The sequence below is a fragment of the Aedes albopictus genome, chromosome 2 (assembly GCF_035046485.1).
Source record: "Aedes albopictus strain Foshan chromosome 2, AalbF5, whole genome shotgun sequence".
Taxonomy (NCBI): domain Eukaryota; kingdom Metazoa; phylum Arthropoda; class Insecta; order Diptera; family Culicidae; genus Aedes; species Aedes albopictus.
Window position 1 is genome coordinate 63,498,593 of NC_085137.1, and position 23,240 is coordinate 63,521,832.

The 23,240-nt window shown below is 37.9% G+C and overlaps 1 protein-coding gene across 5 annotated transcripts in view; it reads right to left on the reverse strand.

The window, feature by feature from the left end:
- Positions 1–9,962, reverse strand: part of LOC109418168 (neural-cadherin) — an 800,840-nt gene extending 790,878 nt beyond the window's left edge. For all 5 annotated transcript variants that reach the window (XR_009997404.1, XM_062849755.1, XM_062849752.1 and 2 more), the window contains exon 1: positions 8,166–9,962. Coding sequence is in view for 4 of the 5 variants with exons in the window: in XM_062849755.1 (XP_062705739.1) it covers positions 8,166–8,217 (52 nt within the window). In the remaining variant the exon portion in view is untranslated. The remainder of the gene's footprint in view (positions 1–8,165) is intronic.
- Between the last annotated feature and the right edge of the window lie 13,278 nt (positions 9,963–23,240).

Consider the following 23,240-nt stretch of genomic DNA (forward strand, 5'->3'; position numbering starts at 1 on the left):
TTTAATTCATGATTTTCTATTGAACTGAAACTTTGCACAGTTTTTCAGTTCCATCTAAATCGCCATTTTTCGATATCAAATTTTTATTTAGAGCCACGACTAACTTTTCAAAAGGGTGTATGTGAAAATGGTTCAAAAATATTCAAAAATATGCACAGCAAAAACGGATTGTTCGATTGTTATGAATTTTTCAGCAAAGTTAGATAGCTAAATGGTGATTTCTAAGAAAATATACACTGTGAAAAAAAAATCTATTTTATCATTGAAAAACATCATTTTTGTCACAAAAACTTGAATATCTCAAAACCCTATCTTTTTACCAACTTGATTTTTTTAGGGAAAACGGTCCATTGTATTAGCAATCTACCATAAAAATTTGGTGATGGTAAACTAATAAACAAAAAAGTTATAACATTTCAAAAATTTCACAATTTTTACATTTAGTAAAAAAAATTTTTCTGTGTAAATTATTTCGGCCGGGAATCGCGATTTGATGCTGATTTTATTGTTCAGCAAAGTTAGATAACTAAATGGCGATTCCTAAGAAAATATACACTGTGAAAAAAATCTTTTTTAACATTAAAAAATATCATTTTTGTCACAAAAACTCAAATATCTCAAAACCCTATCTTTTTACCAACGTAATTTTTTAGAGAAAACGGTCCATTGTATTAGCAATCTACCATGAAAATAAACAAAAAAGTTATGACAATTCAAACATTTCACAATTTTCACATTTAGTAATAATTTTTTTTAGTGTAAATTATTTCGGCCGGAAATTGAAGTTTGATGCTGATTTTATTGTTAATGGCCTTGCGTGAGTAAAACAAGTTGTTTTTATTATATATTATATATACATATAATATAATATACTATGTACCGTAATGTTCCGATTTTATCACGCCCTCCGCGCATTAGTCGTTTATTCATTAATTTGCTGTTACATTTGAGGACAAGTGTTTTCCCTCTTCTTCAAGATTAATGTTGAAAGCGTGTTTTGCAACGTTAAAAATATTGAAATGGGTATAGATGTTGAAGAATATTACAGGGCATTTTTGAAAAGGGGCGTAATTAAATTGTTTAAACAGATGTCGCTGATGGCAATTTCTCAGTTGTTGTCGTTTTCGAACTTCCTGCGCCCTGCTTTACCGATGATATACAGATGGCTCGTTTGTCAAATTCTAGACGGCAGGACGTGCAAATGCGTAATTTTGTACACAATGTGGACATTTGGGCATAACCAGTCTCTTTCAGTTTATCTATGGTGCTTTCGGTGAGATTTCGTAACTCTTTTGAACATTTTTTTTCATCAAACGGTCTACAAGAGAGCGTTGAGTTGAAGACCTTTGAGAAAGCGACTGTTCATCTTGTTCGTTAGATTATAATAAACAAAATCACTTATTAATTTTAACTTACTTGTTTGGTGTTGGTGGCTGAAGAAAAAAAATACTATACAATTTTTAATATTCATAGCGGTAGTATTTTTTTTGTTTTTTTCGTGAGCATTGTCAGGTATGTATACAGACAAACAAACGTAACACTGGCGAAATTTTCATTGACCACGCCTTCAACGATCATTTTGAATCTTGGTTGTGGCTTTCATAACAAGAAGAGCGCCCATCGTTTTTCTTTGCGTTTGACGTTTCACACTAGCGCCTTCTGATGACGATATTGCACAACGCAGTGTTTCGTGAAACATTTCCACCAGGTGGTGATAGTGTGAACTGGGCGATGAATTTTCACTAAAATTGTTCTAGGCGTTTCGTCTGTTTGTCTGTGGTATGTACCTCTTATGCATTTGTTGTTGTTGAAGTTACTCGCATTCTTCCGATCATAAAGTCTGTTCTCTACACACTTAATTTTGATTACCGAGTTCGATAATTTTTTGACGAGATTAAAACTGCTGAGCACCGAACTCGTTCAGCAAAAATGCATTGTTTACCTTTTCCATACGATTTTGACAGTTGTTTTACTGAGCCTCAGTAAAATCGATTACCGAAACTACCGAGATTATAATCTCGTCAAAAAAGTACCGAACAGGCAATTCAGAAATAAGTGTGTAAGAGGGATTTTTTTTGCGGATAAACTAGACGTATACGCGTATAAAAAAACTTTTATTATACAGCTTTTGTCTTAAAAATAAATTCAATTCCATTTTTCTTATAATCAACAGCTTTTCAACACTATCAAGGGATTTTTTCACCAGTCACGTACAATAAAAAGTATGACAATCTCAATATTTTTGATCACAACACTGGATCGCGTCTAAGTTTCAAATAGATACTATAGTAATTACGAATAATCAAACTAAAGTATCATGAAAACAACTTGTTTAATTCAGGCGGTAGCCTTTACAATAAAATCAGCATCAAAATATAATTCTCGAAATAATTTACACAGAAAAAAATTTTTTTTTGTTACTAAATGTAAAAATTGTGAAATGTTTGAAATGTCATAACTTTTTTGTTTATCAGTTTACCATCACCAAAATTTTATGGTAGATAGCTGATATAATGGGCCATTTCCCCTAAAAAATTAAAGTTGGTAAAAAGATAGGGTTTTGAGATATTTGAGTTTTTGTGACAAATATCATATTTTTTCAAAGTAGAAAAAGAAATTTTTTACAGTGTATATTTTCTAAGGAACCATCATTTAGTTATCTAACTTTGCTGAAAAATTTATAACAATCGAACAATCCGTTTTTGCTGTACAGCTTTTAGAATATTTTAGAACTATTTTCGCATACACCCTTTTGAAATGTTAGTCGTGAGTGAATATGAAGGTTTAATATCAAAAAATGGCGATTTATATGAAATTGAAAAACTGTGCAAAGTTTCAGATATTTTTGAAATGGTCGCTCAGGATCGACTGACATGACTCCGTGGAATTCCTCTGCTGTAACTTTTCATAGAGTGCATCAAAATTTCTCAAATTTTGACTGCTTGTCAACCTATTATGTGTGCATCACTGGCACAAATTTAAGCTCGATTGGTTGATCTTTCGCGAAGTAAGAACCGTTCTCGTAAAACACTATTTTTAAGCCTAATTTTTTAACTGCCATATTTCAGAAACCAGTGAACCGAATTGAACGAAATTTTGAACGTTTTCTCACAACGAATAACGTTAAAGCAGTTTGACATTTTTATCCATATAGAAGAAAATAAGTTAAATTTACAATATCATACAAAAAATACTAAATGTGTTCTTCTTTCAATCCAAATAGGCTCTAATATATCTTATTACAGATATATCTTGAGAACAGAAGTAGAAAATCTTTCTATATTAAAACTTAAATTTAATGACGTCGAAATAAAAAAAAGTACATTTTTTCGATCAATACATATACTGTTGATAAACGTTCAAAATTTCATTCAATTTGGTTTACTGGTTTCCGAGATATGACAATTCAAAAATTAGTTGTCTTAAAAATAGTGTTTTACGAGAACGGTTCTAACTTCGCGAAAAATCAACGAATCGAGCTCAAACTTGTACCAATGGTGCACACATAGTAGGTTGACAAGCAGTCAAAATTTGAGAAATTTTGATGCACTATATGAAAAATTACAGCATGTTGAACTTTTTAGTGAGAGAAAAAAAGCTGCCTATCCCAAACATTTTGGCCATCCCCTGTATGTTGTCTAGTTTTTGTCATATTCCCCTTTTTCTTTTTTTTATTTGAATACCTTCAGAAATCCTTAAAATTTCCCGTCGAAAATGCTCTGAAACTTTCTGAAATACCCCCAAAATCCCCCTTAAACCCCCTTGGACCCCAACGCACCTGAGAGACATCGCAACCCTCGAAAACTTCTCCGTGACACGTCTGAATCCCGCCGCAAATGCTCTGAATCTTCCTGAAATCCTTTTAAAATCCCCATTACGCCCCATCGAACCCCAGGTAACACACCTGAGAGGCTTTGAATACCGCAGAAAATGCTCTGAAACTTTCTTAACCGTTCAGGACGCGCGCAGTTGTAAAAAGTACAACACTACCAAAAAACCTCGCTCGTCGTATATACTTTGAGCACGGTGCAGTTTCAGCTGCTTGTTGGCACGCGTCCTGAAAGTTTAAATCCCTCTAATATCCCCTTTAAGTCCGCTCGGACCCCATGTAATGCACCTGAGAGGATCCGAAACCCCCGAAAATTTCCTGAAATGTCTCTAAAATCCCCCTGTAACGCATCCGAGACCCTCCGAAACCCCCAAAAATGCATGCGTAATGCCACTGGATCCCATCGAAAACGTTCTGAGACTTGCTGAACTGTCTCCGAAATCCCCCTAGAACCTCCTCGGACCCTATGCAACGCATGCGAGACCTTCGGAAACCCTCGAAAACGTAATCGTAACGCATACAAAACTCGTCGAAAATCCTCTGAAACTCTCTGCAATGTTTTTTCATGGTGAACACAGACCCCGAAAACCCCCCTGAGATCGCCTGGTGCCCAGCTGAAACCATTCGAGACCCTCAAATTTCCCCTGTAATCTTCCTTCGCTCTCCCTTATAAACACCTCGTAGCCGCCGTTGCAACAGTCCGTCATTATCAAATATTCCTACCTCGAACCAAATTTTCGGAGGAATCTATGGAAGGTTCTATAATGCATTTTTTTTTATTGATTTGACGATTTTCGGCTTTTCTATCGGTTTTGGTATTCATGTAAAAAAGACTGTACTGGAGTCATTTGACCCTTCAACAAGATAGGTGACAAATTGGAGTGTAGGAACTTCCGAGTGATTGCAGTTCTGCATGTCGCCTACAAAGTGCTTTCATTCGTCGTTTTTCACCTAAAGTAAATAAGTTTGTGAGAAGTTATCAAGTCAGCTTAAACGACGGTCGCTCGACAACGGACCAGATCTTCACCGTGCTGCAAATTCTCCGAAAATGCCGCGAAAAGCAGATCCCAACGTATCAGCTGTTCATCGAATTCAAGGCGGCGTACGACAGTATCGACCGCAAAAAACTACGGAAAACCATGAACGAGAGGTGTCTGGCGATAGGTCCAGTACACACAATCCTGTTTTTATACGACTTATTTTTAGACGATTTTATTATACACGACTTTTTTTACACGTTTTTTTTACGCGGACGCATCCATCGCGTAAAAACAGAATTAAGTGTAGGTTCAAATCTAGACCGGGGACTAGAACAAGGTGATAGACCTTCATGTCTACTGTTCATCATCGCCCTGGAAGGTATTATGAGTGAAGCCAGTCTCAACATCTTGGGCACAATTTTCACGTAATCCGGTTAATTAGTCTGTTCTGCGGATGGCATGGCTATTATTGCTAGAACATTCGGAACGGTGGCAGAACTGTACATCCACCTGAAACGTGAAGCAGCAAAGGCCAAACTGATGCTGAATACGTTAAAAACAAAATTTATGCCGACAAAAGTAACCGTGAACGACAGGGCAAGCTAAGGCAGCAGTGTAATGATAGATGGGGACAGTTTCAAGGTGGTGGAGGAATTCGTCTACCTCGGATGTTTATTAAAGGCAGATAACAACGTTAGCTGTGAAAAAACGAGGGCGTATCATCAGTGGAAGTCGGGCCCACTATGGGCTCCACAAGAACCTGCGGTTGAAAAAGATTCAGCCACGTACCAAATATAAAGCCTGTATCCGCAATAATCGGGACACAGAAATACAACTATAACTCTGCAATATATACATTAAAGTTGCTCAAATTTGGTCTAATAACATCTTGAGATGTCTTCATTTCACCTACAAAATTTTACGTGAATCGGTGCAGTACTTTTTGTTGTAGCTATGAAAAAGCGGAATGTTCGCCATTGAATTTTGTACAGTCCCTAGTTTTGCTTACCAGCACTGTAACTTTTGAATTTGGAAAAGAAAGCCATTTTCAACACAAACCCCTCGATCTACATTTGTTGCACTGGCGGAATTTCAAAAAAAAATCGACGCACTATCAACAATTTTATAGTTGAAACATGTACAGTATGCGGCAGGAAAAAATGCGAAAGTGTTTTTCAACTTCAAACCTCGTTTTCGTCCATTCGACGTTAACCAATATATGTTTCAACGTTCCATGATCTCTAATAGGCTAGTTTTCTAAAAAGTTAATTAAAACATTTCCCATTTTGGTCACTAACCTTTACAGGGTGGCACCTGAAGCTAAAGACAATCAGAATTTTCAAACCGTAGAAAAGTACACAGGTCGCTAATTTTCGTATCTGATAAAACATTTTTTTTAATTTTCTCTACAATATCATCAAATATATGTACTTAATTCATCTAGTATGTGAAACTACATGGCTCTGGATCAGTTTGGTCTGGTTGTTCATCGAATTTAAGCTATTTTTTTTGCTGTTATAGTAATTTTGTTTAATGACCATTGGGCGCGCAGTTTATTGATATCCGCTTATTAGGCTTACATTATCAAATGTTTAACATCAAATATGTTCATTTTTATTTTGCAGTGCTTGAATATAGACATTGACTGAAACACTGTCATGAAAAAATAGTCATATATATCTCATATTTAGCGTGTAATAGTGCCTTGAACTTTTCGCATTTTTTCCTGCCGCACCCTGTATTGGGACTGAACGTGATTTTAGCCCCTCAGACAGCAAATAGTCTACACCCTTTATTGTTTCGATAGTACTATTGAAAGTACTATACCAATAATCATCAAATTTTGCAGGCATGATATACACATAATCAACTACTTTCTGTGAAAATTTCAAGAAAATTAGCAGAGAAATTCAAAAGTTATGAATGGGCAAACATCGCACATGAAAAAAACGAAAAATTTTCACTAACACTCTTCCCTATCGACACCAGTAGCTTTCAAACCAATTGATCAAAATTCATGAGATTTTGCAAGAAAGTGTCTCTATAAGTATCATAACTGCTAACAAAATTTCGTAATTATCATCACAGAACATTGAACTGTAGCGTAAAAGAACCATCTATTATGCGAATAAAAATTGGTCATGATTGTACAAAATGCTCAAAACCACGTTTGTTTGTTTTTCATCCACAAATAAAAGTAATGCATCGATTTTAATGAGATTTGGCACAAATAATAAACATACAGCAAAGAGTTCTCAGTCAATTATTTGTCCAATTTTACCGATTCATTGCAGAGCTACAGCCGTACTTTTGTGTCCCGATTATTGCGGATACAGGCTTTACTATGAACGAGACGCTGATAAGACCGGTGGTTCTCTACGGGCACGGGAATTGGATTATGCTCGAGGAGGATATGTAAGCACTATAAATGTTCGAACATCGTATGATTAGGATCATCTTTGGCACTGCCCAGAAAAATAGTGTGTAGCGGCAAACAAAAGTTCACTGCCCTCTACGACGAAGGTGGCAAAAGCTAGAAGGTTAAGATCGGCAGACCATGTTGTGAGAATGCTGTACAACAACCCTGCCAAGCTAATGTTCGCAATAGATTCAAACGTACAAGAAGTTCAATACAAGAAGAGTAGCGTGCAAGATGGGCTGATAAGGTGGAAAGAGATCTTGGGAATGATTCCATGCTCGAGGTTTGCAGCCACTATGGTGTAATATTGATAATTGAGTTTTTTCTTGAATTTATTATTAACTTATTAACGAAGTGATTAACCATGTTAAATCTGCGCAACTGTTATTGTTTTTAATTGACTGCCATGCAAAAAACAGTTCAAAAAGATAATACTGTTTTTGAGATTGCTATAGGTCATTTGTAATTAAACCATAGAAAACAATAACCTACTGATTAAAAATTAAAATCATTTATTTGTGTTAAATTTTAAAGAGCTTCAAACATTTCACCGAAACTCAGTTTTTAGCATAAAGGTTTTTTTTACTAAATCTATATATATAAAAATGAATTTCTGTCTGTCTGTCTGTCTGTCTGTCTGACCGCTATGGAATCGGAAACTACTGGACCGATCGGTGTGAAATTTTGTATGTGGGTGCTGTCGGGGCCGGGGAAGGTTCTTAGCTTGGTGTGAGAGCTCTCCGGTCTCTGGAACGGGGGGCTCCCATACAAATGACCTTGCGGGGAACGTCCCTATCGAGCTGCACGTCAAAAAACACAGTAGGCAGGCAGTACGACGTTTGCCGGGACAGCTAGTACTAAATAAATTTAAACTACTTAATTAACTGACGAATGAAATGTTTTTCTATAGCCAATGAACTTAAGAAAACAAACTTACCTAAATAAGTGCTGTTAGTCAGTACCCAAAAAATCTTCAGTGGGTCAACCATAACGACGGCAATCAGTTGTATTACTACCACTAGTCAAAACCACAGGTCAGGCTCAATGCACATCGTGCAAATTACATCCGGGTGGGCAGCCGCTTCAGCTTCAGTTTCCGTGCAGTGCTCTTCTCTCTTCACTTAATTGCTTTATTGGCACACTGGTTCTTCCTATCTTTTTTTTCTGCTGCTTCCCGCAAGCGAGCACGTTTTCTTTGATCCGCAATAATCCTAATCAGTGGAACGAATCACCCGCAAACCACACCACATCAGCAGCGGAGGGCCGGAGAAAAAATATTACATTCACTTCGGTTGGCCTCTGAACTTCCTTCCCGGCTGGATCTGAAAAGGTTCACTGTATTCAACGAAATAACACCACGGAATTCCACTCTTTTCACTTACAAAGGCCCTGCGCGGGGCACGCGAAACTTTTTTAATTTATTTAATTTCAACAACTTTTTCACTTTTCCGCCTTTTCCGTGGAACCACGCTTCACTCGATAGAAAGATCATCCACAGAGATGTACCGAAAGCGGCGGCACCGTGCACGCGGCGCAGGCCAAAAAGATTATGTCAGCGATGGTGTAGATAACCTGAATGGCAACCTTTGGAACACGGTTGAACTCGCACTGCACTGCTTTTCGGTGGATTAAATGTGGGAAATGTAATGAGAAGAGAAATTTAAACCTATAGAAGTCGTTTCACATCCATCGGATTTGAGTTGGTTCCTTGAGCCCCTGGGGATGGAATCGCTTGAGCTTGTTTACTCGGTTTTGCTCCGCAGAAATCCACTTTTATTTATGTTAATGCAAATATAATTACACAATCTCTTTTTTCTGGCTTTGGTGGGAGATTAGACGGCCCCCGGTAACGAATGTAATCCTCGTTTGTGCAAAATCGGACGGTTCTGCGCGAAGAACTTCACCAAAGTGCCACACGGGGACACTGGGACGGGTCGGAAGGAGTTGTTGTTTTCAATTTCACACTCGACAAACTTGTTATCCTTGATGTTGTTTTTCTCTTCTCTCTCGCTATATCCACACTTGCTTTGAACCGCACCAAACACTCGACGAAGCACACGGGAACCTCCCAAAGTCAAGGGCCTACGAGACGTTGTATAGTTTTGCGCTTTTCTGTAGCAGCACAGCTTCCAGGATTCTCGACCGTGACGGTGCACAAAGGTGCCTACGAACAAACTTGGCTCACATACTTTGAACCATACCCTTTCTCACTAGGAAGACGGATCACAATTCCGCTGCACCAACAAAAACACGCTCTGCGCTACAGCTAACAAGACTCCCACAGGTACGAGGCCTCAATATCTCGGGTTATATAACGAAGACGTAGATACGTATTGAGTATTGAGACTCACTCCCGCCGTCAAAGCGTACAATACCGCAAGCCCCCTACGAACAGCGGATGTGGATTTGATTTGTTTCGTCCGGACAACCCTTGTTGAAGCCCAGCGAAGAGCACAGCTCACATCTCCTAGATATGCAATTCGTGCGGCGTCCGTACACTACTGTATCGGAATCACAGACCGCGCGCGTCTCAACGCCCTCAAACACCTTCCGGATTGAACCGGGCGAACCGAACAACCACCGAATAGCTGCTCAACCGCGAACAACACTCAAAGCTATATCGCGACCAATTTTCCAGATTGTCAACCATCACCAGATGCAGGCAGAGACAAACTGAGAGCCAAATCATCTTGATCTTGATCCAGCTGCTGCAATCCGGTGTATCTCGACCGACCGCCCGCCCGACGACCGAGCCCGAGCCAGCTCTCACGTGGGCTATCGAGCTTTCCGAACGCGCATCAAGGAGAGCGAGCTTTTCCACCCACCGAACGATTCGGCCGCCTGCCTTCCGCAACACGGAAGTCGGAAAAACTCGGCTCTCTCCCATGCGCAGACGCGGGTGCAGCGGTCGGGCGAATGCAACAGTCACTGTGGACCATCGAACGAGGGCGAACTCTTGGAAAACTCGGGTGTGATAACGCGCGAGCTGGGCGAGAGCTTTCGCCCGCTCCCAATTTTCTCTTCCGACGCTCCGACTCTCACTCTCTCGCAGTCTCAAGGTTTGTTGTTTTTCCTGGATGCTGATGCTGCTGTGTCCCACATGTGATGCATCATCAGCAAGGACCTCGGAGAACGACGGGTAGAATGGTGGTCAGTGGTGGTGGGAGGGAAAACCAGGCGCAAATATAAATCGGGTTGGGATAGGGCCACCGAAAATCGGGGATTGCGAGAAAGCAAACATGCTGCTGGATGCACCCGACCCGGCGTCCAGCATTGCTGCTGCTGCTGCTGCTGCTGCTACTGGTGCTGTGTGACGTTGTCCACCTGATGGGTGTGGACACTGACTGGCAGTTGGACTGGACTGTGGCATTGCACAGGGGGATCCGGTGGAATATGGGTCAAAAAATTCTTTGCTATTTTATTCATTGTCGTATGTGATTGAAGTGTGGGCCAAACAAAGGATTAGGATTCCGAAAGGACGACATGGATCATATGCAGAGTATGGAATGATGGGAGATAATTAATTTGGGACTTCTTCATCATACCTGTAGGGAATTTCATAACATGATGTTTTTTTATGATTTTCCACTAACGTGATAATTTGGTATTGAATGACTTGTCTGTTTATAAATTTATATATGTTCAAAGGCCATAATACAACAAATTGAATAACAGTTAACACAGTTAAGCCGTTTCAACAATTTTATAATAGGAATTGAATGTATGTTAAGTTCATATGTACTTTGGAAAGTAATGAACGTCCTTTGGTAATACACTAATGTAGAGGGCCCATATAGCCGAGGCGGTAAACGCACGGGTATTCAGCATGACCATGCTGAGGGTGACGGGTTCGATTTCCCGGTCGGTCCAGGATCTTTTCGTAAAGGAAATTTCCTTGACTTCCTTGGGCATAGAGTATCTTCGTGCCTGCCACACGATATACGCATGCAAAATGGTCATTGGCAGAGGAAGCTCTCAGTTAACAACTGTGGAAGTGTTCATAGAACACTAAGCTGAGAAGCAGGCTTTGTCCTAATGAGGACGTTACGCCAAGAAGAGAGAGAGAGAATGTAGAGAAAAGCCGTTTTGAATCAGCTACTAATCCGAACCTATTGCCACTTAGATAATTTAAGAAACAAACGAAAGCAGCTATTCGACTACAAAGTTAAAATATTGAGTGAAGAGAATTGACATAAACAAATAGAGTTTTGATTGATAGTGATGTGCGCAAATCTAGTTCACTAAAATATGACGAAAGATTTTTTAAAGAAGCTCTTGTAGAAAATCTGAGGGAATCCTTGGGGAAATTTCTGCAGAAATTTCTAGAAGAGTATCTAAAGGATTATTTAGAAAATTTTCTAGAAGAATCTCTGGAGAAAACTCTAAAGCAATCAATGAACGATTTTTCAAAAGAATTCCACGAGAAATGTATGAAGAAATCTCTTATCACCTGGAATTCCTGTTGGAATGTATGAAAGATAAAAATTTCCTAGAGGTAAAGCCGGTGAAATTTTAGAAATTTTTTCAATGAAAACTAATCACGAATGACTTTCTAAAGGATAATTAGGGTAATTGATCCGATCATGGAGGAGTTAAGCGCTGGGTTCATGTTTAAACCACAATTGTATCGCCCCAAGCAAACTTTTTACATGGATTGAATTGAAAATAATAAAATCCATCCTTAATCTACGGGAAAATAACGAAATATTGCCACTTTGATGTTGTTATGAGCATTTTATTCGTTTTTATCTGAAAGATCATTGTGTTCCTAATGTTGCGGTATGTGTTCCTAATGTTGCGGTATTTTGTTCCTATTGTTGCGGTATCCCATTGAAATCATATGGGATACCGCAACATTAGGAACACTACCGCAACAATAGGAACACAGCAGCAAACACATTTATGAAAATATTTTTTAAAAATAGGTTTTTGGACAAATCTTAAGCAAACAAATGGTGAAATCTCATAATTTAAGCACCATACATCTATTAAAAATACCTTTTGGTAACATTTCAGTCGAAAAAGTGCTCAATTGCCATTACCGCAACAATAGGTACTACCGCAACGATGGGAACAATTACCCTAGGAGAAATTTATGAAGATATTCTGAGCGGAAAACTTGGAGGTGCCCTCGGAGGTTTTTTTAAGAGTGCTGAAAGAATCCTTGGAAGATTGACCAGAAAAAAATCTTCGAGTTCTTTCTGAAGCAAATGGTGGAAGATTTCCTAAAGAAATCAATTTGACAGTTAAAAAAATAGCAAATCGGTCAACTAGTTTTTAAGATATCGTGATCACTGTTACTAGCTAGTGTAGCTTCTGATTACGTAATAAAAATATATATTTTTTTTGGTCCCAGCAAAATATGTAACCCCTCAACAAATATCAGAAGGGATCTCAAGAGAAAAAAGTATTTCTGAAGAAATCCCTGCAGAAATTTCTAATTCCTGATTTTCTGCTGGAGGAATAACAGGAATAACAGTAGAAATCCATGCAACATATTCTAGAAGAACTGTTGGGGAAAATCCAGGAATGAATTCCTTAAGCAGTCCATAAAATATTTTTCTTAAAAAAACCCCTGGAGAAATTTATAAAGTAATCCGTGACACGTTTTCTAAATGATATCCCTGCAGGATTTTCAAAATGCATCTGTACAGCACTTTTTAAAGGAATGCATGAAACATTTATTATGGATTTTTTTTCGAATCCTGGAATTGTAAAGCTCAGGCGTATATTACACTTAACAGAGCCGAAATCAATATGTGTAAAACAAAATTACAATACTGTGTCAACACTGTAGCTATTCTTATCTTATCGTATTCTGTCACTTGATCTCGTTCAGTTTCCTCATCAATCTAATCATATGATGCCACTTTGCACCTCTGTCTCTTAGAAGAAGAGCCACGGACAGCCACTTCTGAAATAGTCCTTGGAAGAGGATTTTTAATCTATCTTTAAATAAGCTAGAAAAAAATAGTTTAATGAAATCCTAAGAAAAGTGGCTGGCTAGAGAAATTCTTGGATAAATTTCTAAGAAATCCCTGAAAAACTTCCCGAATGCCACTTTTCAGAAATTTCAGAAGGAGTCCTTTGAAGACTTCCTAAAAATCTTTGTATTTTTTTAAGAATCCGAGATAAATCCTTGAGAAACTTCTTGAGAAGTCCATGGAAGTATTCTGAAATAATCCCTGGAGCAATTTCTGAAGGAATCCTTGAATAAATTACCAAAGGAATTCCTGGGATGTTTCTTTTTTTGGGATTCTAAACAAATCATTGCCGTTTTTTTTATAATGAGAGGAAGGGAAGAATCCTAATTTGCAATACTAAGACAAGCTAGCCTCGGGTTGAAAATCTCGATAATAAAAAGAGATAAATTGAGTCCTTAAGGAGGTTTTCCTTTTACTTAAAGACGAAAAAATCATATTCACAGGAATATCAGATCATTTGAAGGAAGTACGCTAGGCAGAATGGGTCAGTAGGCCGAAAATCTAATTTTCTCCGCAAATGGTGACAAAATGTGTTTTTGGAATCTCATAAGATCTTTTTAATCCCATCTACATTACTGGCATCTAGAACATACTTATTTCTTTTGAATTTCTATGATTTTATGTTGTTCTTTAGTTTTTTTTATTTTTCTTACTTTTGATTTAGAGTTAAACTTATTATTTTAAAAATACTGATGGTCAATCTAATGAAATTTTATCTGTTAGTTTCCCATCTTTTACTCAATTGTCACGTTGTTTCTTTTTTTTCAGTTGTAATATTATAAAGCTTATTGGTGGCCAGGCCATACTACTGGATTTCTCTTAATCGACTTTCCTTCTGTAACGCATATGCTGTTCTTTTGAGTATTACGCTTTTCGACAGGCACACTGTCTTTTTCTTAGCCACAAGCGTTCTTTTTTCTTTGTTTTCGTAAGAGGTAGCTCTTTAGAATTGTACAGTTTAATCGCGGTAAGGTTTATTTCTTATTACACAATCTTTCGCTTTACGCCTGGAACCCTTGCACCAATGCATGATCCATGTGCCAAAAATAAACATTTCCCAGCAACACACCAACATCGTCATGACCTTGTGCAGGCACAGAGGATTCAACGGCCTGATGTGGGCAAGCGATTGCAATTATCACTTCCCCATTGACCTGCAACCTGACGCAGCAGGCGCCAATGTCGCCTAAAAATACAAGACCACCAACGCTCACACACTGAAGATGCCCGTTAGTCCCAAGCAGCTATCTCATTAGTTCCTTGTGCTGATCTGGCGATACTGGAGTAGCAACTGCGGGCGGTCAATCAAGCTCAAGCTCAAGGTAAGGTTTATTTCTTATTTTTATAGGAGCGCAAAAAATGTAGTTAAATAATTATTGAATCATTAAATAACTGCAGACATTTATCAAAAAAGAATATTCTCATAAAAGTAGATAAGTAGAGAGATTGGGTTTTTTCTTAATTTACCGTATTTTCACACAGAAAGGCATGTCAACATCAACGCAAATTTATGTACAGCAGAAGGACCTTAAATTATTATTATATAAATGGGCGACATTTCATTACCTTTTGAGCACATGGCTCATTTAAACGGGAAATCAATCAGAAATCTTGTATTCATTTTCTTTTCAAGTTTTCTCGTATTATTGATGAATTAAGTGTATTTCAAATTGTAAGATTTTCTTACATTTTCAAAAATATGCCGTATTTTAGAAATGGAAAGATTTGATCACCCTTGTAGTGTAATAAAAAAATAATTAGGCCGATGCAAATATTATTTTTGTTTTATGTACAAGACCTCTCATCGGGTACGAGGAAGGAGGACAAAAATAAATAAGAAACAAATAATAAAAACTAAAAAAAATATTGAAAACTTAAAAATAATACTCATTTCTGTAAAAAAAATTAACTATTGAAAAATTGTTGCTTGAAAACTTTCAATAGAAAGAAATTGAAGTCAACGGTCGCATTTTTTTGCCTTTTAACCGTTTTGAGATTTTAGAAGTGTGGGAGGGTGGTGGGGTTAGGTGGCATAAAACAGATTAAATATTTGCATCGGCCTTATCTGACACATCATTTCACTGAATATCTATACAAGTAAATAGAGGTTTCAAAAATAATATTTTTTGTACATGTAAAGCCGATGCAACTATTCAATTTGTTTTATATCAACTCCCTCCCCCTTTTAAAAATCGAAGAGGATTTTGTTTGAAGGAACCATTTTCTATTTCCAATAAAAATAATGTTTTCAATAATGGTTTTCATTTTTAATTTTTCAAAAGTTTTTTTCTCTTTTTATTTTTTTTTGTTTCTTATATATTTTCGCCCCTCCCCCTCGTACCTGATAAGAGGTCTTGAAAAAATAATATTTGCCTCGGTCTCATGCGTGTGTAATCCTCGAGGAATCAGGTTTCCCCGTGTCACTGGTGTGTATACTTAATATGCCAGTACACAGGGTCAAACATTTGACTAAAATAAAACCAACGCCAAAACATATGTTTGACCTGATCGAATTTTGATAAGTGTTAAACATATGTTTTGTTTCTTAAGTTCACTCCTTATCAAATATTTGGCCCAGTGAACTTGGTAACCTAGCTGCCTTAATTAAAATATTTTAAAACAATCTATATGTTTCTTTAAAACTTGTTTCAATATGGAGATTATTCAAAATCGTTTAAAAGATTTCTGAGGAACAGAAAACAAACCATCACCCATTATGCAATGCACAATCAAAATCACTTGTAGCTGAAACAAATTCTTCTTTCCAGATGTATCGGTTTGGAAAAAAATCCCGAATAAGACTGATTTTGATTCCGAGAAAACATGGGGGAGGATCAAGTCTTCTCATTATTCCCTAGTCCAAGTGAGTAGCTTAGAGCAACCTGGATGGCACCGCTGTACTGGAGAAATCCCATTTGGATCTTACCTTACCTTCAATTCCTGGAGGAATCCTTGACGGAATCACTAGTGAATTTGGAGTTTGTATGATTAAATACGATATGGAGGAATTTCTGAAAGAGCTCTTGATTGAATCACTAAAGAAACTGCTGGATAAATTTCTGGTTTCCTGGAATATAAGCTCGAGAAACCCCTTAAGGAACTCCACCCGAACCAATCTCAGGAGGAACTTTTCCTAGAGGAGTCCGTAAAGCAAACCCCCCTTTCTGAAGGAATTTCTTAAGGAACTAATTTAGGCGTAATTCTTGAAGGAACTCTTCTCGAAACGATCCCGAGCAGAGGAAAAAAGCTCAAAAATAGCATATTTTGATATGGAGATCAGAAAGTTATATTTGTTTGTTTGAGATAAGAGGTAAAAGTACTGAAAAAAATATCTCAAATTTACTCCTGGAACATCGTCCTCATAGAACATTTAGCTCTAGGTAAGATCTAACCAACGGCAGTGAGTTATTTGATTGATCTTCAAATATCAAATTTTGCTATTGATCAGAAGGTTCAAGAACAAATTTTTGATATAATTCTCAGCACTATTACCCCTTATCTCAAACAAACCAATACCACGTTTTGATCGTCAGTACTTGATCTCTACCAGGGATCACTGTACAAATTCTTGAAGAGTGTTTTAACTAATTCCAGGAGGAATCCCTACGCGAACTCATTCTAAAACAACTTCTGTAACCCTTCAGGACGCGCACTGTTGTAAAATATACAGTACTACCATAAAAACCATATGTGCCGTACACAGCCCGAGTGCGTTGTTGTTTTAGAAACAAACGGGCGCGCGTCCTGGAACGTTAACAATTCTTTGGAACATATCTGAAGAAACAACGCAACTTCATGAATGTATTATAGTTATTTATGTAACGAGTTGCAAAAAGTTGATTTTTTCAGTACGAGTCGTACATTTATCCAACGAGGCTTGCCGAGTTGGATAAATACGAAGAGTGCTGAAAAAATCGAGTTTTGCAACGAGTTCCATACAAAATTTTATGCAATGATTTTTTCATAATGCAACCCATTTGAGTTGCATAATGTTCATAATGCAACTCAAATGAGTTTTGAACATTATACAACTAAATGAGTTGCATAATGAGCCAGTTCAGAAAAATTGGCCATTATGATACCAAAATGAGTTACATAAAATTTAAATTATGATACTGAATTGCATAAAGGTTTTTTTCACAATTTCCGTCTATGAGTATTCCAGGGATTTCTCCTGATATTCGTAAACAGGTTTCATCTGAGATTTCTCCAGAAAGTCATTCTGGGATTCATCCAGACTATCCTTCTGAGATCCTTCTGAAATTTCTCCAGAACTAGGAAACCCCCAGGTGTTACTTTACGAGGACCTTCCATTGTTCTTTCTGAGATTCTCAAAGATTTTTTTTTCTGAGATTGCACCAGTAGTTCCTCCTGAGATTCTCCAAGAATTTTACCAGAGATTACTTCCAGAATTCCTCCAGGCAGTCTTTCTTCAATTGTTTTAGAAAATCATTCCGAGATTTCTTCAGGAACTCCTTCAAAAAAAAATCTACTTGCATTCCATGTGGGATTCGTTCAAAACTTCTCCCCGGAATCGAATATGCGATTTCTTCCTGAGGTCCTTCTGAGTTTCTTTAAAAATTTCTATAGACATTTTAGATCATCTAGTGAATCTTTCCGGAAATCCTTGAAAATTTGTTTCGGTGTTCTTCCAAGATCTTCTTCAGGAATTCCTCCTGGAACTCCTCTCAGGTTTCTACTTTTGGGATTGCATCAAGAATGCCTTCGGAAATTCCTACGGGAATCTCTTCCGAGGAACTCGTGCCGGGATTAATCTAAGAACCTTTTCCGAGATTCCTCCAGGAGCTTCTTCAAGGATTCTTGTCGAGCGTCTTTCGAGATTGTTCCGGGAACTTCTTTCGAGATATCTCTGCATTTTTTTTTTTTTCAGGAACTGCTTCCAGTATCCATTCATGAACTCCTTCCTCTGGGATTTCCTTCTGATATTCATTCAGAAACTGCTTCCTGATTTTTTCATGAACGCCATCCAGCAATCCTCCAGGAACCGTTTTCTGAATTCATCCAGGAGTTGCTTCTGGGTTTTCTGCATATCGTTCTGGGCTTCCAGAGGAATTTTTTTCCAGAATTATTCCTGGGAGGATTTTTTTTCCAGAATTTCATTACGGAATTCCTCCAGTTTTTGGAGCATTCTTTATGGAAATGTCAAAAAAGCTTCTGAAAACACTTCAAAATAAAAATATAAAGATAATCTCGAAAGGCAGTTCGGAAGGAATCACGGACCCAATTATGTATTGGAGAGTTCCCAAAACTCTTGGAGAAGTCATTAGAAGGGAACCTTTGAAGTCTTAGTGAGAATTTCAGAAGGAATCTTGGAAGAATCTACATTGTTGATACTTACCTTTCACCGCAACGCATCACCAATCTAGAAAACAAGCCTAACTTTACCAAACACCGTATCTAACAAAATCCACGAAAGGAGAAAACCGAAGGGAAAGTTCGTTGTTCCCATAGCAACTCATACATTGAACATTTCGGAAACATGAAAAATTCGGGTATTTTTTCACAAATCCTCCCCAAAGGCGAGTGCTACAAGTAGCCCTCAACGAAATTTAGCACCTCAGGTGAAAACCTCTATTTTGTTTACATATGTTACATACGGTGTTTGGTAAAGTAATATGCACGTCTTGTAAACCGTAGTGTTGACCTATTCTTCTCCCACTTGTCCCACTATCCAAGCGACAACCGCCAACTTTGGGTGGTTCCACTTCCATCTCCGAAACAGCACCGCAGCATGGCCGGCCAGGCCATGGGCAACAAGATTTGCGGAACCGGGCAACCCAACCCGGATGGCAATGGAAATCGCATTTATGCCATTGTAAGTGCAACCCGAAGGAGCTAGTGGAAACAAAATTTAAAAGTTTGCCCCAGTTCCGGAATTGCTCGGAGTGGGTTAGCATGTATGGCTGGCTTGGAAGAACAATTCTGCCATCTGCTCTAGCTTGGTGTGTGCGGGGTGGGGGGTCTCATTCTGGCACTCCGAAAATGGGTGACTCTTCCGGTCGTCGTCGTACGGCGCAGTACCAATGACATACGGCAGGTAAGCAAACGTATTTTGGGGTGAAATTAGGCAGCAGCAGCGGCATGATTGGCGCCACCTGGATGGATTTGTTTGTTTGTGGTGATAGGATTTTCCGGACCGAAGAAGGTTTGCGTGTAATGAAAGGATATACGAAGGCACCAATTTTCTTACTCTGGTTGTTACCTGATGAGTAGCTGTTCGTTCTGAATAGAGAGCATATCTCTTCTGAACTGGTTCGGATACAGCAACGTTTGCAAAAATGGTCCTTGGCAAAGATTGTTCTCAGTTTGTGGCTGTGGAGGAACTCATAGAACATCAACCTGAGAAGCAGGCTCAGTTCCAGTGTGTGTACAAAAAGAGTGATAACGGAAAGTCACAATCTCGAAACAAATGCGAATTTTTGCTTATTATATGCATATGTTGCTTGTGATATAATTATAACAACCCTCGCCCAGTATGAGCACAGGTATTCGACACGACCATATTGAGGGTGATGGGTTCAATTCCCGGTCTGTCCAGGAACTTTCCATAGAGGAAAATTTTTATTGACTTTCTGGGAAATACACTATTTTCGTACCTGTCACCTGCAAAATGATCATTGCCAGAGAAAGCTCTCAGTTAATAACTGTGGAAATGATCGTAGAGCACAATGCTGATTAGCAAGCTTTGTCCCATTTAGGACGTTAGGTCAAGAAGAATAAGAAGAAATAAGCCCCCTTACTTGGGTACAGGTTTGACCAAAACCTAAATCAAAGTATATCATAATGCAACATTTGCCAGAGAGGTTACAATGCTATCAATTACCTACAGGAGACAACACAAATTCAACATTCATCTAGATTCTAGAAAAAAGAATTAGAATAAAATACTGTGTTTGTTTGCTCAGACCCCAGAGATACCGACTAACACAATTAGTAAGCAAACGCATTCCTCTTCTTTATTACTGCAGATAACTTTTGCCAAGCCCAAGCTTCCATGAGCATTCCACTCTCCGTCCGACAAACCGTCCTTTTTCATGGCACTGTTACCTGGGCAAACAATTCCTCGTACTACCTTGCTCGCACATAGTAACTATATATCGGGAATGAAAAATTCCGATGCTTGCTCCCCGGTAGCAACAATCAGCCAGTATGCACAACTTACAATGCACGGTAGCTGCGCCACGTTCCTTGAATTACGTCGGATTGCAAATAAGTGCAAAATCAAGGCCATCGCCAACTGGTGCGGTGGTGGGTACCCGGTGGCAGCCCAGCTTGAACCCATTTACCTATAAGCGTGATGCAATCACCTATCCTTGAACTTGTTGTCGGAAGAGATGACTGAGATTGTTGTATATCCTCGACTAGGAGCAGGGACGGGGGAGGACTTTCCCGCAAAGCTGGTTCAAGCCGTCGCTCTGCAACAACTGTTGCGAGGTGAAGACCCCCTGCCGATACTAGTTTTCATAATGGTGTGACTAATTCAATGTTTATAATTTAAATTGGAATTTTGAAGAAAAAAATTAGATTGATACATTGAATGGAAATATATCCTGGGAAAACCACCAATGGAAAAAAATACAGTAGACATTTACTTCGTCCTATACGCTTATTTCCGTCGTATCGGATGGAAAATAGCCAAATAGTAAAGATATTTCAACTTACCTTTGCCAATAAATTATTGGAAGGAAGCAAAAAGATGTAGACTATCAATAACCAGTCACCGGAAATCAAATGATAACGAAAAATGTCTCGTTTCAATTTCACTCCACTTATGACTTCACGTATGACGAAGGCAACCGAAGCAAAGCAGCAGCTTGCCGAATTGTTTATCTTACTTACTTTACCAGTCAGACTAAGTCTTGAGTGGCTTCTGCTGTACATAGGAGTCGTCGTCAGTCTGCCCGGTCCATGGCTGTGTCTCCAGTTCCGCACTTTGCGAAGGGTCCACAGATCATCATCCACTTGATGTACTACCTAGCTCGCTGCGCACCACGTCTTCTTGGACTGGTTCGGATTGTTTCTGTTTCACTTCGCCAGATTCACTCATTGAAATGACCTTCAATACACACCCCACAAAAGCTCTGTGGAAAATCATAGTCGGATTTCATGCTGCAAAATGATCCAAAAGCTACTCAATTATTTTTTTTATTACCTAACGGGTTTGGGCCGAAGGGTCTCATATTTTCATGAAGTTTTTTTTCCACGAGCAGGGCTCATGAATACCTGAACAATAAAATTGAGAAAAAATCAGGGTCGCCTATTTTCCCGGAAAACTGAGGTGGATTTTTTTTTGTTTTCCCTTGACACTACTTACTTTGAAAATTCATAACTCAAGAACGAAGCATCGTAGAAACAAAGTTTTTTTTAGAAAATGAAAGCAAATTTTGTGAAAATTACCATATAATATAGGCTTACATGGTCATTTTCACAAAATTGGCCATAACTCAGTAACGAAAATAAAGTACATTCCAAAAATTTCAGCGATCAAAGCTTATAAAAATACCTTCTCAAAAACATTTTTTTTGATAATTTTCCGCGAGTTCGGGCATAGTTTTTGCGGCTTTTCTTTATACATTTTTTCAACGGTGGAAAATTTTGTGGAAAACTTTTCCACTTCATATTTTTTTAATTTCTAAGAAAATATGCTTTCGTTTTCATAAAAAAAAAACTTTGTTTCTACGATGCTTCGTTCTTTAGTTATTATTTTTCAAAGAAAAGGCTTTTATGGCACATTTGGACGTTTTTCAACAAAGTTGCCCATAACTCGAAAATAAAAAAAAGTGCATTCCAAAAATTTCAGCGATTAAAGCTTATAAAATAATTTTTTTAAAAATATTTTTTCGAAAATTTTCCACGAGCTCGGGCATACTTTTTCCGGCTTTTGTTTATTTGTTTATTTATTTGCTTATTTATATGTTTCATGAAAATCTGAGACCCTTTGCCCCAATTTTTACGATAATGAAAAAATGCCCTATTGACACTAAACTGGCCATGAGGTGAAGGACGAGGTGCGATCATTATTCGTCGTTGTTTTGTATAAGAATTAGATAAAAAAAATCTACCATGAAAAAATCTTGACAAATTGGAAATAAGTATTTTTATAGCTCCCACGATTTCCTGACGCGCTGGATGTTGTAAATCATCTACCGAAACATGACATTTTTTCCAAATCCAATTTTTGCAAAGGACGTAGGAAGAAAGAAAAGTTTCATCTTTCTTAGGTGATCGACTGTATGTTGGATGTCTTCAGTTATGTTGCTGGCTTTTCAGTCTTCTGGGAGAACCAAACAACTATATGTTTTCTTGATCCGACGTTTCGGTCCTTATTGGACCTTTTTCAAGGATTCGAAAGTCTAGTTGTTTTTTCGTTATGTTTGTTTGAACAGTTAACCGTCATTTATGTTTAGTTTTCTAGGAGTGTTTTAACTTTAGGAAAACTAGTTTAAAATATCTAATATCAGAATCCGTCCCACTGTGTGTTGCACTGGCGCAATTTTTCAAAATGACTGAGTTTCATCTTAAAAATATATTTCGTAATCTATTTGTTGCACTAAAATGAAGTCGTTGTTTCAGGATATTTTAAGGACTAACTAAAAAAACACATAGAGAATATTCATCGTTTATCCTTCAATAGTTATCATGCTATATGGTATTTTTTCAAAAATCTAACCCTTAGATTTTTTTATTATTTTTTGTAGAAAACTGACTTAAAGCCAGTATCCGCAATAATCGGGACACAGAAGTACGGCTGTAGCTCTGTAATGAATCGGTAAAATTGGTCAAAAAATTGAATGAGAACTCTTTAGTTTATGTTATCATTTTTGCCGAATTTCATAAAAATCGATGAATTACTTTTTACTGTGGATGAAAATCAAACAGACGAGGTTTTAAGCATTTTGTACAATCATGACCAATTTTCATTCGCATATTAGATGGTTCTTTTACGCTACAGTTCAAAGTTCTGTGATGATAATTATGAAATTCCGTTAGCAGTTGTAAAACTTATA